General features: G+C 42.4%; 2 protein-coding genes across 4 annotated transcripts in view; one reads left to right on the top strand and one right to left on the bottom strand.

Moving 5' to 3' along the window:
- Positions 1–823: 823 nt before the first annotated feature.
- LOC131125205 (abl interactor 1-like) overlaps positions 824–18,229 on the bottom strand; it is a 26,640-nt gene continuing 9,234 nt past the window's right edge. Inside the window, exons 3-11 of one of the 3 annotated variants that reach the window (XM_058066506.1) lie at positions 13,097–13,273; positions 11,114–11,128; positions 10,841–10,959; positions 9,418–9,558; positions 9,253–9,353; positions 8,969–9,184; positions 7,042–7,128; positions 3,327–3,512; positions 824–3,258 (exon numbers count right to left, since the gene is read on the bottom strand). In XM_058066506.1, the coding sequence (XP_057922489.1) occupies positions 3,083–3,258; positions 3,327–3,512; positions 7,042–7,128; positions 8,969–9,184; positions 9,253–9,353; positions 9,418–9,558; positions 10,841–10,959; positions 11,114–11,128; positions 13,097–13,273 (1,218 nt within the window). In that variant the 3' untranslated portion in view covers positions 824–3,082. The remainder of the gene's footprint in view (positions 3,259–3,326; positions 3,513–7,041; positions 7,129–8,968; positions 9,185–9,252; positions 9,354–9,417; positions 9,559–10,840; positions 10,960–11,113; positions 11,129–13,096; positions 13,274–18,229) is intronic. The other 2 variants (XM_058066507.1, XM_058066508.1) reach the window with 2 other exon arrangements.
- LOC131125206 (acyl-CoA-binding domain-containing protein 5-like) overlaps positions 17,675–18,229 on the top strand; it is a 21,026-nt gene continuing 20,471 nt past the window's right edge. Inside the window, exon 1 of the mRNA XM_058066513.1 lies at positions 17,675–17,809. Within this exon, the coding sequence (XP_057922496.1) occupies positions 17,780–17,809 (30 nt within the window). The 5' untranslated portion in view covers positions 17,675–17,779. The remainder of the gene's footprint in view (positions 17,810–18,229) is intronic.

Here is an 18,229-nt window from a genome sequence, read left to right as displayed (position 1 = left end):
TCATCGAGTAGTTGTGAATCAGTGAAACTTAAGTCTTCATCGAGTAGTTGTGAGTCAGTGAAACTTAAGTCTTCCTCGAGTAGTTGTGAGTCAGTGAAACTTAACTCATTGAGTAGTCGTGGGTCAGTGAAGCTTAAGTCTTCATCGAGTAGTGGTGAATTAGTGAAACTTGACTCTTCATCAAGTATTCGTGAGTCAGTGAAACCCAAGGCATTGGTCGAGTAGTCGTGCGTCAGTGAAACTTGACTCTTCATCGAGTAGGTGTGAGTCAGTGAAACTTGAACTTGCTAAATTGCCACTGATATCCACTAATATCGGCCAACACTGTTCAGAGTATCCCTCCCTTATACTGATTCGATTTCTTAGGGGGATCACTCACTGAAAATTCACTCGAGTCCCCCGTCACAGAAACTCACACATGCGCAAATTTGGTGACCGAGCTCGTCCAGCACCCCCTGAGTCTGTGAAACTCAAGGGTGAGTAAGTGAAGAATTTACCGTGACTCCCCATTCAGTGAACGCTTGACTCGCACACCTCTACCAAATACTCAATCAGTAGAGCTACACTGCAGCCCCCTCGTTCCTCCAGATTTGTTTAGAAAACATCCGGTTATTGTTTTCGTTTCGTACATTCGCTGCAATGTAGAGACAATCATGAAGAAGTGAGCGTTCTGACAGTTTTTGATCTGAGGTTGTTTGGGGTCCTGTTGTTAAGCACCAATGGGAAGCACCGCAACAGAAACCACTCAACTAGCAGGCAGCGATCACGTATAAAGAATCAGGATTTAGTCTTCAGAGAAATGACCAATCAGTGCAGTTGTTCAAACACAAAGAACACACACACACACACACACATACACACACACGACTCTTTCATTCGCTTCAAGACAAGACTCAACTCTGCTACAGTGTCTGGACCGCACATTAATAAGTTGTGGTGACAATGATACTGGTAATATTCCCCGGTACAATTTGAACGGCACTGTGGTTGATGAAGAATATGAGTATTCAAGTGGAAATAAACATACTGTATAATCTACTATTGGCACCACCTCCACTGGAAACGGATGGGAAATCACATACGGGAGGCGGGGGGGTTGGGGGGGAAGGACACGGACCGACGAATGCACTTTACAGTACTGCTAGGTTCTCACATTACACTTTATGTACAAGTCAGAGAGCGGAAGGAGGAGGGGTGGTTTTTTTTGGAATGCATTCTACATACCTTTCAGTCGACCGTTTTCCTACCGATGTTCTTTCAGAAGCGCTGAAATTTAACGTTAAATAATGCTTGTATTTCCTTTCAAAAACATGGAGCCGTGGAAGCGTGGGGGCGGGCAAACTTTTTGACTTGCGGGCCACATTGGGTTTAAAATATTTGGCGGGGGGGGACCATCTAGGTGGTCATCAAAAAGAATGACATACTTGCTCACGGTGCAACGACATGAAAACACAACACATTTGCGGCAAGTTGACGCATCACGCATCATCGAGTAGTCGTGAGTCAGTGAAACTTAACTCATCGAGTAGTCGTGGGTCAGTGAAGCTTAAGTCTTCATCGAGTAGTCGTGGGTCAGTGAAGCTTAAGTCTTCATCGAGTAGTCGTGAGTCAGTGAAACGTGACTCTTCATCGAGTAGTCGTGTGTCAGTGAAACTTGACTCTTCATCGAGTCGTCGTGTATCAGTGAAACTTGACTCTTCATCGAGTAGTGGTGAGTCAGTCAAACTTGACTCTTCATCGAGTAGTCGTGAATCAGTGAAACTTGACTCTTCATCGAGTAGTCGTGAGTCAGTGAAACTTGACTCTTCATCGAGTAGTCATGAGTCAGTGAATTTGACTCTTCATCGAGTAGTCGTGGGTCAGTGAAACTTAAGTCTTCATCGAGTAGTCGTGGGTCAGTGAGGCTTAAGTCTTCATCGAGTAGTCCTGAGTCAGTGAAACTCAAGGCATTGGTCGAGTAGTTGTGAGTCAGTGAAACTTGACTCTTCATCGAGTAGTCGTGAGTCAGTGAAACATAACTCTTCATTCAGTAGTCATGAGTCAGTAAAACTTGACTCTTCATCGAGTAGTCGTGAGTCAGTGAAACTTGACTCTTCATCGAGTACTCGTGAGTCAGTGAAACTTAACTCATCGAGTAGTCGTGCGTCAGTGAAACTCAAGGCATTGGTCGAGTAGTCGTGAGTCAGTGAAACTCGAGCCTTTATCAAGTAGTCGTGAGTCAGTGAAACTTGACTCTTTATCCAGTAGTCGTGAGTCAGTGAAACTTAACTCTTCATCGATTAGTCATGATTCAGTGAAACTTAACTCTTCATCGAGTAGTCCTGAGTCAGTGAAACTCAAGGCATCACGTGAATCAAGTACGACAACTAAGCGCTAAACATAACACGTAACTTAAAAATGTCATTTCCAAATGGCCGCAAGGCATGCTGGGTAATCCTAGTATGAACATAAACTATGTTTATTTCTTGTCAACATAGTTTACAATCAAAAATGTGACAAATATGAGTACCATAAACTACCCAGCATGCCTTGCGGCTGACATACATGTTTTTGGGTTTTTTTTGGTATGGGTATTGTAGAATGCCCGGTGGGCCCGCAAGCCGCAGTTTGCCCACCCCCGATCGAGAATAACAACTTTTTAGTGTGTGATTTAGGCGATCGCTTCTTTCCTTTGACATTCAGCCGTGTGCTAATGCACTTGATGTTGTTTCACTCATGATAAGGTAGAATGTTTTTTTTTTTTTTTTCAGAAGAGAGAAGAGCTTTGGAAGCAGGTCGGTTTGCGAGTAAAGTTGATAAGATGCAGCGTCGCGTGGAGCAAACGCTGCAAATTCAATGACAGGCTGTTGCACTAACGTATCAACACTAAACATTTACAAATATTCAGCCTGCTGTCGATCACGTGACAGCAATATGAAATGCTTTGATCTCCCCTTCTTCCAAAGCTTCAACACCCCCCATTTTTGTGCGCCTCAAAAAAAAAAAAGGAATATTCCAAGGATGTCGCCATGGCACTTGACCGAAAAAAGGAGAGATATAAGAACTGCATCCATCTGTACACCTTCACCGTTTTTACCTTTTCCTAATCAGCGTAGTGCATGATGGACTCCACGTAGTTTCCCGGGAAGAGTCCCGTGACGCCGTTGCAGACGCCTTCAAACCAGCCGTCGTCGTTTTTCTTGATGATATAAATGATGGCTCCTTCCATGAAGGACAGCTCATCCTCCTTGTCCTTGCTGTAGTCATAGATGGCCACAACTGTAAAAAAACGGTGACATTAAATGCAAGCTCCAAAATGAAGTGAAGCTTTTTAAAGTTGCATGTACCTTTCTCTAAATAGGCCTTAGGGGCCCAGTGGGGATCTCCATCAGCATAAGGGTCACTGTAATGGACCACTGCAGCCTCCTCCTCTTCGTAGTCGACAGGCGGTGGCGGAGGAGGAGGCGAGGGCTCCTCAAACACGGCCATGTCCTCTGGTGGAGGCGGGGGCGGCGGAGCTGGGCTGTCTGTTACTGAGGAGGACAAACATTGTACGGGAAAGGTGAACAAAAATAAAACATAGATTCAGCTCCAGAACAGTACTCTTGTCTCTTCAACTGCCGTTGTTCACTCATGACACAATCCAGGTTTTTTTTTTTTTTTTTTTTTTTTTTTTTTTTTTTTTTTTTTTTTTTTTGTCCCGTCCAGCCATTGGGGCAGATAGTATTGTTGATCTAAATGCCCTTACATGCTAGACAGATTTGCTCTGTGTCAGGAAAGGTGTTGGCTACAACTTCCCTGTACCATGAAATTTTATTTGCCGTTATTTGATGTCTTTGTTATGCCATTTGGGACGACCGGACCGGAGCAAGAAGAAGAACAGAAAAGAAGAAGAGAGAAGAGAAAGGTGGGGTCGGGGGGGGGGGGGGGGGGCAGTAGAGGGAGAGACAAAAACAGCAGCAACAAGAATTCCCAAAACAACAACAGTGACAAACAGAACAGTTAAATGTCAATGATGGCTAAGGGTCACACTGGAGATGATATCAGTGGAATGAAACAGTCCAACTTACCAATAGCAATAGTAACAATGAGGACATGACCCATGATAGTAAACACAATTGCAACCATACAGTTACAGTAATTAAAATCTCATTGCTTGACATCATTATTACTGTAATAATAGCATACCAATACTATATAAACATCAGGGATAAGAGAGTAGATTGTATAGAGAAGCACCCATGTGCTGTGAGTGCCCATATGGAGGTGTGTTGTGTATGTGAATGCGAGTGTGTGAATGTGTAATTGTCACTGAGAATGACAAAAGGAGAGAGACTGCCTTCTACCACCCAGCAAACCCCGCCCCGCGCAGCCAGGTCAAGCCCCCACCGCCAGAGATCCTCCGGCCCCGTGGGTGTGGGCAAAGCCAGGGCCGACTCCCCAAGACCCGCCCCCGAAGCAACTCCCCGAAGAGACCAGCAAGAGGCCATGGAGGAGCAATCCCAACCGGCAACAGGGCGCCAGCAGGCCGGAGGAGAGCCGCACCCCCGAGACCAGCGGGAGACCATACCCTACTAGGGCAGAAGGGCATCGAAGGCCACACACCCGTGGGCACAGGGGCGCCCCTGCCGGCCGGAAGGGAGCCCGTCCACGGCCGGAGGCACCGCCTCCCGCCTCCCACACACCCCCAGGAAGCAGAACCCGGCCCGCCCCAGGTAACCCCAGGCCCGACCACCGACATAGGACCGCCCCGGCCAGGACAGAAGAGGCCCGGGCACACTGCCCCATGGAGGACCGGGCGGTTGAGATGGAACACCCTACGCCAGACCCCCGCAGAGCCCCCCCCCCCGTATATCTACACAATCCAGGTTTAAATTCACACACTTATTGAACACATTTCAAGTGTACAATGCACAGGCACCCCCCACTAATGAATCATAATTTAAGATGATCTATGAGTTTCACTTTTGCGCCTCACATGGTGCATTGAAGGACTACCAACCAAAATGCAAAATCTCAACACTTAAAAAAAACAAAATTGTGTTGTTATTTTAATTTTTAATTAAAATTATTTTAATTTTTAATTAAAATTATTTTAATTATTTTTTTATTTTTATTTTAATTAATACTGGTATGCAAGGTAAGCAGAATGAGATTTTTTTTATGGGAAAAAAATATTTTAATTTTTTATTAAAATTATTAAAATTATTTTTTTTATTTTAATTTAGATTAATAGTGGTATGCTGTAGATTTTACCCGCCTTTTTCTAAATTATTACCAAGGTAAGCTGAATGAGATTTATTTTTTTTATGGGAAAAAAATCCATGAGTTTCACTTTTGTGCTTCACATGGTGTGTTCAAGGACCACCAACCAAAATGCAAAATCTCAACACTTAAAAAAACAAAATTGTGTCGTTATTTTAATTAATTTTATTGTTTTTTTTATATTAATTTTAATTAATAGTGGTATGCTGTAGATTTTACCCGCCTTTTTCTAAATTACTACCAAGGTAAGCTGAATGAGATTTATGTTTTTATGGGAAAAAAAAATCTATTAGTTTCACTTTTGCGCCTCACATGGTGCATTCAAGGACTGCCAACCAAAATGCAAAATCTCAACACAAAAAACAAACATGTGTCGTTATTTTAATTAATTAAAATTGTTAATTTATTTATTTATTTTTTTCATTTTAATTAATAGTGGTATGCTGTAGATTCTACCCGCCTTTTTCTAAATTATTATTACCAAGGTAGGCTGAATGAGCTTTATTTTTTTAATGTAAAAAAATATATATTTTTTTTGTTTTGTTTTGATTTTTTCAAATATATTTTTGTTGGAACCAATACTTCACAAATTTGCTGAATCTATATTCACTTCAGAGGATCCACTTCCACTCAAGTGAAATGCTGTAATTTATCTGCCCACTAGAGGGCCACTCCATAATGGTATTAAAGTTGTCCATTCAGTGTTTTGGTTACTGTCATGTTCAATCAGACAGTTTGGTCCTTACGATGGCTGAATGGGGTAGCGGTGTCAGGTCACATTTTTTCCCATCAGCGGAGACAGAACAGGACAAGAGAGGTCCATCGTCATGGCAACCTCTCAAGGAAGGCCCCCCCCCGCACACGGTGCAACCAGAGGTATGTGTGTGAAAGCCACAAAGAGAGCAGAGTCAGTGTGTAGCGGCGTGTGGATGCTGAGACACATTGCGGGCATGATCAGGGCATGGAATCGATCGCAACTGACGTTTCGGGTTTGTCTTAGAAGACGTTTTGGGTGGGAAAAACACGAGTCAGACTAGATAGGACAGCTCGAGTATGAGAACTCGGTGCAAGATCCAGCTTATTTGTAAGACAGGAATGGTTTCGCTCTTTTGTGGTGTCAAATGACGGTCGTTGGGATGCGATGGGGTGGGGCCTCTTATCATTACATCCAATCAGATGTTTTTAAAAAATAAACAAGGCACAGCCACCTTGGCTTCAGTGGTTCTATTCATTCATTCATTTTCTACCGCTTTTTCCTCACGAGGGTCGCGGGGGGAGCTGGAGCCTATCCCAGCTGTCTTGGGGCCGGAGGCGGGGTACACCCTGGATTGGTCGCCAGCCAATCATAGGGCACATATAGACAAACAACCATTCACACTCACATTCATACCTATGGACAATTTGGAGTGGTCAATTAACCTAGCATGTTTTTGGAATGTGGGAGAAAACCCACGCATGCACGGGGAGAACATGCAAACTCCACACAGAGATGCCCGAGGCTGGAATTGAACCCTGGTCTCCTAGCTGTGAGGTCTGCGCGCTAACCACTCAACCGCCACGCAGCCCTGGTTGTAATTAGAACAAAGTTAATTTTATTGAAAATGTAGCTTATCTTTATAATATAAAACTGTCTCGCGACCCATTAAAAACAAGCTGCGGACTGAAAATGACCCCCAGGCCACCCTTTGGTCGCTGCCGATGAGATAGATGTCATTGAGAATAGTACATCTAAGTACGTGTATACTAGTGTAGTATAAAATGATGACCAGTACCAACATGACATCCAAGAGTACTTACTGCTCTCTTGCATTCTGGCCACAAAGCCGGTGAGAGGTATCTGTGGTGTCAGCTGGACCATCGGAGGAGGCGGAGGAGCCACAGACACTAGAGCGGAAAGCGACCAGGCGACATAAGGCCGCGGCAGAAAGAATGTTGATTGAATGGACAGAGAGAAGGAGAGGTGAGGTGTGAAGCAGTGATGAAGCACAAAGAAGTGGACAGAGATATAAAGCTTGTGAGTGAGCGAAATATAGGAGGCGCTGCTGAGCATGTTGAAATCGAGGCTTTAGTATGCTAATGTCAACGACGGCGGGAATTAAGCACTGCAAAACTATGAGTAAGGTGTAAAAGAGGAGTGGTTCTGTATTTGGAAAGACGTGGCACTACAACTACAGGCGGTGGATAATGTCATGACTATGTCGATTCGCACCTAAATTGAACTTCTTCGAATTTATTAGTTTCAGACCCGACCGTATTCGTAGAATAAGCAATAATCCTTATTTATACATTGAATATTTCTGTATTTACAGCATCGAAAACCTCTTGGTTCTTATGGCCTTCGAAATAAGTTTTTAACACTATTAGAGCCCTCTAGACATGAAATAACACCCCTATAGTCATCTCTACACTCGTATTACTCAATAAAGTAGACATAATCAGACAAACTAAAACATAATACGGACTCACACACACATCAGTGTTGCCAGGTCCACTTTCCATAAGCGACTTTGGGTTTGTTTACATGCTTATTATGCTTATATAATAATAACACATATGTACCTTCATTCATTCATTCATTCATTTTATACCGCTTTTTCCTCACAAGGGTCGTGGGTGGTGCTGGAGCCTATCCCAGCTGTCTTTGGGCGAGAGGCAGGGGTACACCCTGGACTGGTGGCCAGCCAATCACAGGGCACATATAGACAAACAACCATTCACACTCACATTCATACCTATGGACAATTTGGAGTCGCCAATTAACCTAGCATGTTTTTGGAATGTGGGAGGAAACCGGAGTACCCGGAGAAAACCCACGCATGCACGGGGAGAACATGCAAACTCCACACAGAGATGGCCGAGGGTAGAATTGAACTCGGGTCTTCTAGCTGTGAGGTCTGCGCGCTAACCACTCGACCACCGTGCAGCCTCAATTCAGTATTAATAAGGGAATATTTTCATAGTTAGATCATAGAAAACCTGTTTAGTACAGTACAGTTTTTACCATTATTAGAGCCCTCTAGAAAGGAAATAACACCCCTAAAGTCACCTTTACACTCCATCCATTTTCTACCGCTTATCCTCAAAGAGAGTCGTACTGGAGCCTATCCCAGCTGTCTTGGGGCGAGAGGCGGGGTACACCCTGTACTGGTGGCCAGCCAATCACAGGGCACATATAGACAAACAACCATTCACACTCACATTCATACCTATGGACAATTTGGAGTCGCCAATTAACCTAGCATGTTTTTGGAATGTGGCAGGAAACCGGAATACCCGGAGAAAATGGAATTTTTTTTTTTAAAAAGATGGCCGAGGGTGGAATTGAACCCTGGTCTCCTAGCTGTGAGATCTGCACGCTAACCACTCGACTACCGTGCCGAACATATGCACCTCTACATTATAATTACACACAGGCACTAACCTGTGAACTTGTTTGATAATAACAATGATAAATAGTGTTGTATATATTATTATTATTACATCTTTAGATTCAGTCTAATAGTGCACTCACATAGCACAATTAAAGCCGGGCAACAGTTGATGGAAAAATAAAGAAATAGATGCATTGTTGTCACTCACACAACCTTAATTTTCACTTCCACATAAGCTTAACTTTTACTTTACTTTAAACCTCCTCCCTGCCTGTTTTATATTGTCCTGTATATTATATATATATCTAATATATATTGTATATTAAATACAAATGGATGAAACCTGAAGCTACCTGAGCTCTGTGGGAAGGCCGGACCCCCATTGATGTGAGGCTGCTGAGAAGAAACAGACGGAGCGCGGCGGTATGTGCCCGTGGCCGACACCATGGAGGCCGAGGAAGTGGTGGAGGAGTTGTGACGGGAGATCTGTCGGGAAATGGTGCCGAACTGGGACATGGGAATCGGACCGAGTCCAGGACCTTGGGGCACTGATGCGGAGGATGTCACCACTGTGAAAGAGGGAAGAGCTTTAAATGGAGTAGCAAGAAAAGTGGATCTCATTGCTGTAAGGACTCACCTTGGCCTATACTGGGAGGGGAAGGTGTGGGGACCGCTAAGGGGACACCCACGCCACTGCTCCCACTGTTCTCCCTGCCACCACTTCCGCCACTGCTACCACTGTGGAATCGTTACATGACATTATCGCTGGAGCCTTACCAGCGAATCACATCGTCAACGCTACCTGTGTGTCCTGGGCCTCTGATTGAGCGAGGCTGTGCGTGCAGGGCTCTGTTGGTTGCCCAGTCGGGCCGGGCTTGTCATGTAGTCGTTGGGCACCACTGGAGGCTTCACAGGCTCCAGTGTCTTGTAGGGCGTGTTGCGTCTGTACATAGGAACATAGCACTCAATAGGTAGCTAAGAAATATACAAACAAGTACCAATATGAGTTTATTCATTCATTCATTTTCTACCTTTTATCCTCACGAGGGTCGCGGGGTGCTGGAGCCTATCCCAGCTGGACTGGTCGCCAGCCAATCACAGGGCACATATAGACAAACAACCATTCACACTCACATTCATACCTATGGACAATTTGGAGTCGCCAATTAACCTATGAATGTGGGAATGTGGGAGGAATGTGGAATGTGGGAGGAAACCGGAGTACCCGGAGAAAACCCACGCATACACGCCCACACATACACGAGGAGAACATGCAAACTCCACACAGAGATGGCCGAGTGTGGAATTGAACCCTGGTCTCCTAGCTGTGAGGTCTGGGTGCTAACCACTCGACCGCCGTGCAGCCCTGCCAGGTTGTATGTTAAGTTTAAATTCAATACTTGAAAGAACGGGCAGGCCGTATTCAAACACTTGGCGGGCCGGATGTGGCCCCCAGGCCGTAGTTTGCCCACCTGTAACTGTACTAAATTGTTACTATTTTTCCACCCATCCATTTTCTTTGTCGCTTATCCTCACATGGGTCGCGGGGGGTGCTGGAGCCTATCCCAGCTGTCTTCAGACAAGAGGCGGGGTACACCCTGGACTGGTGGCCAGCCAATCACTGGGCACATATAGACAAACAACCATTCACACTCACATTCATACCTATGGACAATTTGGAGTCGCCAATTAACCTAGCATGTTTTTGGAATGTGGGAGGAAACCGGAGTACCCGGAGAAAACCCATGCATGCACGGGGAGAACATGCAAACTCGGCCGAGGGTGGAATTGAACTCGAGTCTCCTATCTGTGAGGCCTGTGTGCTAACCACTCGACCGCCGTGCAGCCACCAATATGAGTTTAAAATAAAAAATTGTTTGTTTGATTATTCACCATTTGTAGCAGCGGTTTCCAAGGGCCATTCTTGATAAAGAAGGTGTAACTCACCGCTAATCACCGTGCCCGCCACCCATAATAATTATTTCAGTTTTCTGCATGTGAAACTGTAATTATTTTCTGTATTTATTTTTTTTGGGGGGGTGTCTGGAAGGGATCCATTTACATGATTTCTTATGGTAGAAATTGCTTTGGTTTAAAAATAAATAAATAAATAAACAAGGTACCAGTGTAATTCAGTCATCCATAGCAGCAGAATAACCACAGGAATCGTAACACAATCGTCATTCAGGCGTGACTGTGCTATTTCATACAGGTTCAACTCCTACCCCAGGGTGCCGCGTCCAGCCATTGGAGGGCTCGGTGGTTTCTGTGTTGGCGGGTTGGTCCTGGACAGCGTACCTGTCCCTTGTCCTGCCCGTCCTGCAGCAGCATTGTTCCCATTTTGCTATAAGGGCAAAGAACAGGTAACAATAATACTTATGGGTAACCACTTGATAGAAAATAACAATATTTTCTTTTATGGGTCATATAAAACAGCAAAAATATTTGAAAGGGAATAGAAAAATAACATATGGATTAATACAGTGAGTATCTCTTACCTTGGCTTTGAGCCACTGAATGCAAGCGGACAAAGAGAGAAGAACGGGATATGCTCATTGGTTCAGAAATTATAAAACAAAATTATAAAACGTTTTGCAGCAGGCAATAGCAAAGTGACCTTTGGATCTGACAGATAAACAAATGGAAGAAAAGTCTCAGGAACTCAAGAGCAAACAACAACAAAAAAAAATCTTCTCTTTTTGGCAGGGAAATGCTGCCCCTCTCACAGATCCCTCCATCTTGCTCCCTCTCGTTCTGTGTGCCAAGAACCCCGTGGTGACACTTGACAACCGACTGTCGTGTTCTGCCAACTAAGCTGTGACAACCTGCAGGTTCTGCACAAGTAACGTTTTGTTGCTGCGGGTCGGTCGACGTCACCCCGGCAACCGCCAGTAAAAAGCTACAGGTCGGTAAAATATGTGAATGTCGAGTTCAAGTCAATTCACGTATCAGCTCCTTTGTTTTTGTGAATGACGGAACATTACCAGTAAAAATATGAAGTTAGATTTGACTTAATGCGGGCTATTTTGGGAACCTGTCCCCCGTGATAAACGAGGGAACAGTGTATAGGTGAAAAAGCAGCAATTAGTACAAACTTTTTACTTATTTCCCAAATTTACCGTTTTTTTTCCAAAAGATTTCTTTAAAAATATTTATTTTTAAAACTTTCTTCTTAAATATTCTTTGTAAATGTTATTTTTGTAATATTGCCACTTTGTTCCCATAATATATATATAATATATTATTTCCATAATATAACATTTTTTACCTCCAACATAATTTTCCAAAAATGTAAAAAAAAGAAATTTAACATAAAAAAAAATTCTATAATATTTAAACTGAATGGTACAAAGATAACATGCATTTTTCTCATAATATTACAAGTTTATTCTGCTAAAATTACAACTTTTTTTCTTGTTCCTGTGTTCCTCGTAATATTTTGACTTTATTCTTGTTATATTACAGCAGTTTTTTTCCATTTCTGCTGTGGTTGTTTTTTTAAACTTTCTTCTCGTAATTATGACTTTATGCATTTTTTATGCATTTATGCATTTTTCTCATAATATTACATGTTTATCCTCCTAAAATTAAAACTTTTTTCCTGTTCCTGTGTTCCTCGTAATATTTTGACTTTATTCTTGTTATATTACAGCTGCTTTTTTTACATTTCTGCTGTGGTTGTTTTTTTTTTTTAAACTTTCTTCTCGTAATTATGACTTTATTCCCATCATATTTTGACGTCATTCTTTAATTTTTTTTAAGTTACAAATTCATTTGTTGTTTTGTTTGTTTTCGTCATAATATGATGACTATGGAAAAAAAATCTTCAATATTTCAAATACTAAAATGACGATATTTAATATTACAATGTTATTTCTGTAAATTTACAACTTTTTATGGTTAGTTGTCTTAATATTTTGACTTTATTATTGTAAAATTACTGCAGATTTTTCCTTTTTTTTTGGTTTTCTTAAATAATATTAAAAGAATAGCCTCCAGGCTATTTGGACACCCCTGGTTTAAAAATAGTGATAGCATTTTTGGGCCAACAATGATTCTTGTTGAGATTCATCATTTGCAGCAATCCTGAATAAATCCCATTTAAATAACGGAGGCAACTTCCCGAATGAGAAAATAAAAAAGGCCCTTGACTTTGAATCATGGATGTTTGAAAACTAGCAGGCAGCCGCTATCTTGGCAGACGACGACACGGCGAGAGGGAAGAAGAGTCCGATCCAAACATGCTGCGGAAATCAATGACAGCAGCAATCAATGCACATAATTGTGTGGACACATTCACACGGGCGCAAACACACACACTGTTGTCAAAGAGGAAGCGGCATGGGGGGGTTGGAGCAGATGGATCACATGGAGAGAGAGAGAGAATATACAAAACATTCCCCTTCTGAAAATGATGAGAATACATTTTTAGCGGTGGGGTGAACTATTACGACTGTCGAAATCCCACAAATCGATCTTACTTTTACTCCGTGCCCCACATCATCCAGCAGGGTGTAATCGATGGGTTTTCGAATGTAGCGCACGGGCCGCTCCATGTTGCCCGGGGCAATGATCTTATGGGTGCGAGAGGTGTTCTTATTGGTGGTGAGGATGCCAATCTCACGCCGTGCCACCTTCTCCTTGTGGATGTCCACCGTCTGTGGGAGAAAAAAAAACAGGAAATTAAATAACGAGGTGAATAACAAGATGGCCGACGTCGCCTGACTACTTTATATCTTTGAATAAGAGAACTCCTTTGTTTCATTTTGTAATACTCACAGCTGCTCATTTTAGGAAACATGCTGCCCAGCATACCTTGCGGGCACTTTGTTAATAACAGTTAAAGTGTTTGATGTTAGCGTTTACTTGTTTACTCACATAGAACACATCATTGTCGCTTGTCGCTGGATGTTCATTTACCTGTTATGCTGTTTTGGTGTTTATTTTTTTGGTTTGCAACACCTAAAGTGTCTCTGATTATGTCGTTACAAGCGATCTACTGGATGGAGTTGTAACAACAAGCCAGATCAGAGGTGTCCAAAGTGTGGCCCGGGGGCCATTTGCGGTCTGGAGTTAATTAGCTCGCTATTACAATTATATAATATACAGTTAATATCGTAATATATTATAATATATAATAATATTAATATTTAAATACATATTTTTATTAAAAAAATGAAAAATCAGCAGTAATAAAAAAAGTCCAAAATATTAAGCCCAAAGAGAAAAAGTCAAATAATAACAACAATAGAATATGATGGGGGACAAAATAATGTCATTTTAGGAGCATAAAGTTGAAATATTAGTCGTAATATGAAAAATAAACAAAAACAACAATACAAATTTTGGGGGGGAAATTAGGTTGCGAAAAAAGTTACAATGTTGCAAGAATAAAGTCAAAATATTGTGTGAATAAAGTTATAATTACAAGAAGAAACTTGTAGAAATAGCTTGTAAATAAAAAAAACAACAGCAAAAATAGAAAAAAAAAACAGCTATAATTTTTACAAGAATAAAGTCACAATTTTAATTTTAAAATATTAAACCTATCAGGAAAAATAACGTCATTTTAGTAGCATAAAGTTGAAATATAAAATTAATAATATTATGAGAAAGTATCCAAACAAAATAAAGTTGTAATTTTTTTAAATTAGGTTGCAGAAAAAAAGTTAATATTATGAGAATAAAGTCAAAATATTATCGGAATTAAGTCATCAGGAAAAATAACGTCATTTTAGTAGCATAAAGTTGAAATATAAAATTCATAATATTATGAGAAATTATCCAAACAAAATAAAGTTGTAATTTTTTTTCAATTAGGTTGCAGAAAAAAAGTTAATATCATGAGAATAAAGTCAAAATATTATCGGAATTAAGTCATCATATTTTAGGAAGGAAATTGACGATAATTCTTTATATATTTGGGAAATTTAAAAAAAACTAGCATCAACAATGGGAAAAATTCTTGAAATATTTATATAACATTTTAGCATATCTCCATGTGTTGCTTTACAAATGAAAGTAACAAAAAGGCCCTTGTGGAAAAAGTTAGGACACCCCTGATCCATATCATGAATAATTTGGTCGTGAGTGAAGTTAAGCAGATGGCCCCAAATTGAAAAACAGAAATAACTCAACGTATGAGTAAGATAAGCCCTGACATCCTTTCCCCGGCATACAGAGAGCGTGTAATAGCAGGAAATTGAGGCGACACTCCCAGCCTTCGCTGGGATGTTTCCTGTTGGTGATATGCAAGATGGAAGGAAGCGACTATGAGAGTCTCTGTCGTCTCAAAGTCAAACAACGGTCTGATTTAGACTCCCCTTCAAGTATTGACAACAATGAAGCATGCGTGCTCCAGTTCTGCGAGCGAGGATGGGATTTTGTCAGCATTTGGGGCTGCATTGCGGTTGAATTAAAATTTGAAACACACATCATGATTACCTAATCATTGACACCAGACCTGTGGTGTCCCCTCAGCACTCTCCTAATCTGGTTTTCTTTTATAATCTCCGCACTCTTAATTAACATCTGGCCGCCTGCTCAAGCTCTGCAGTCTGCGGAAACAGACGGTACAACGCAGCTGTCATGCGGCTATAACTCATACATCTGCCACAGAACATGAATATCATCTGCACTACAGTGGAACAACGTGGATGATGTTTCAGAAAACGACCTTGTCCCTAAAGAGGGCGTGGCTCTCGTATAGCAGCAGCAGCTCTTCTTGTTGCTAATCTTCTCCATTAAACACAACATTCTACCATTTATCGAGGGTCACGGGGGGTGCTGGAGCCTATCCCAGCTGTCTAGGGCGAGAGGCGGGTACACCCTGGACTGGTGGCCAGCCAATCACAGGGCACATATAGACAAACAACCATTCACACTCACATTCATACCTATGGACAATTTGGAGTCGCCAATTAACCGAGCATGTTTTTGGAATGTGGGAGGAAACCGGAGTACCTGGAGAAAACTCCATCTCTGTGTGGAATTGAACCCTTGTCTCCTAGCTGTGAGGTGTGCGCGCTAACCACTCGACCACCGTGCACAACATTCATTCATTCATTTTCTACCGCTTATCCTCACGAGGGTCACGGGGGTGTGCTGGAGCCTATCCCAGCTGTCTTCTGGGCGAGAGGCGGGGTACACCCTGGACTGGTGGCCAGCCAATCACAGGGCACATATAGACAAACAACCATTCACACTCACATTTGTGGGATTGAACTGTTAAGTTTAAATTCAATACTTGAAAGAACGGACGGGCCGTATTCAAACACTTGGCGGGCCGGATGTGGCCCCCAGGCCGTAGTTTGCCCACCTGTACCTGTACTAAATTGTTACTATTTTTCATTTTCTTTGTTGCTTATCCTCACATGGGTCGCGGCCACCAGTCCAGGATGTACTCAGCCTCTCGCCCCAAAGACAGCTGGGATAGGCTCCAGCAACCCCCGCGACCCTTGTGAGGATAAGCGGTAGAAAATGAATGAATGAATTTGTCCAAATCCTCAGTAGCAGTAGCCTGCAATCTCTCTTTTGAGGTGTTAACCCTCAGAATGTCATGTCCGCAAATAATCTTTCTACAACACTATAAAATAAATCGTTAATATATATTACAGGCCTGCTGACATGGCTCGGAACTTCAACCTCGTCATATTTCACTGCTGCCAATAAACACTTAAAGCATAGTGAAAGAAATACGCTAGCAGTAACTTTCATTGGGTGGAAGATGTATTTCACTATATAATGTTGTGTCTGGCTGAGTGGTTAGCGCGCAGACCTCACAGCTAGGAGACCAGGGTTCAATTCCACACTCTGCTATCTCTGTGTGGAGTTTGCATGTTCTCCCCGTGCATGCGTGGGTTTTCTCCGGGTACTCCGGTTTCCTCCCACATTCCAAAAACATGCTAGGTTAATTGGCGACTCCAAATTGTCCATAGGTATGAATGTGAGTGTGAATGGTTGTTTGTCTATATGTGCCCTGTGATTGGCTGTCCAGGGTGTACCCCGACTCTCGCGCGAAGACAGGTGGGATAGGCTCCAGTACCCCACCCCCGCGACCCTCGTGAGGATAAGCGACAAAGAAAATGCATGGGTGGAAAAATAGTAACAATTTAGTACAGTTACAGGTGGGCAAACTACGGCCTGGGGGCCACATCCGGCCCGCCAAGTGTTTGAATACGGCCCGCCCGTTCTTTCAAGTATTGAATTTAAACTTAACATACAACCTGGCAGGGCTGCACGGCGGACGAGTGGTTAGCGCGCAGACCTCACAGCTAGGAGACCAGAGTTCAATCCCACCCTCGGCCATCTCTGTGTGGAGTTTGCATGTTCTCCCTGTGCATGCGTGGGTTTTCTCGGGGTAGTCCGGTTTCCTCCCACATTCCAAATACATTCTAGGTTAATTGGCGACTCCAAATTGTCCATAGGTATGAATGTGAGTGTGAATGGTTGTTTGTCTATATGTGTCCTGTGATTGGCTGGCGACCAGTCCAGGGTGTACCCCGCTCAAAGACAGCTGGGATAGGCTCCAGCACCCCTCTCGACCCTTGTGAGGATAAGCGGTAGAAAATTTTAAATTTTTTAAATTTTTAAATTTTTAAATTTTTAAATTTTTAAATTTTTAAATTTTTAAATTTTTAAATTTTTAAATTTTTAAATTTTTAAATTTTTAAATTTTTAAATTTTTAAATTTTTAAATTTTTTAGTCCCGTACCAAAGTGTGTCTATTTATGTGTCTGTTTCCAGTTCTCTATTAAAGGTACAGCGCAAATATCAGTAAAGGACAGAAGGGTGAGGAGATTTCAGCACATCAAACCACCCTCCATCCTGAAGCTGGCGGAGTAAAGCGGGAGTTGAAAATGCTAAGCAGGCAAGAGTGCCCGTGTTGGGATTTCACTTCATCCCTGACAGGCTTAATGAAGCACATAGGGAGGGGACATTCACTGGTTGACAGGCAGGGTGCACAACCTCATGGAGTGGAGCCAGAGAGGGGAGAAAAAAAAAGCCAAATAAAGGAGCGCTGATGAAGAAAGAGTGACCAAGGGGGCTTTGGCTGTTTGACAACCCTTGTATGATTGATGCCACTACTATATCTACAGCATGTGGCAGTCTTTATTCGTACAGACTCCATTTTGGTTGGATGGAGAGCTGGCTGATGTCTGTACATGGTTTTCATCACAAATGAAGGAGCTGAGGTGAGTACTTTGTAAAATCACTTTGACTAATAAGTATTTGTATTACTTGTATTTCCAGACCAGATGTGTTTAACTGGAGCTCCAGCTACTCTAACTGGTTGGTCCATCTATGGATCTTGGTCCATAGTGGTTAGCACGCAGACCTCAATCCCACCCTCGGCCATCTCCAGATCCAGTCTTATGTGTTTATTTTGTGTTGTTTTGTTAATCTATTTTTTTTTTTGGGGGGGGGGGGGGTGGTCCCCCAACAAAAGTGATGCTAAAAGTTGCCTATCCGTCATTTGTAATTAATTTTTGGGTGTCTGGAACGAATTAATTGGATTTACATTATTTTCAATGCAAGAATTTGTTTTGGTTAGAGTCTGTTTTGGTTTTAATGATTGATTGATGATGTTAACCAGGGCTGTCAAGTGGTTAGCG

Source organism: Doryrhamphus excisus, chromosome 3 (assembly GCF_030265055.1).
Source record: "Doryrhamphus excisus isolate RoL2022-K1 chromosome 3, RoL_Dexc_1.0, whole genome shotgun sequence".
In the NCBI taxonomy this organism is placed as follows: Eukaryota; Metazoa; Chordata; class Actinopteri; order Syngnathiformes; family Syngnathidae; genus Doryrhamphus; species Doryrhamphus excisus.
Note: the sequence above shows the minus strand (reverse complement) of the source record. Positions and strands in the feature narration are given on the sequence as shown.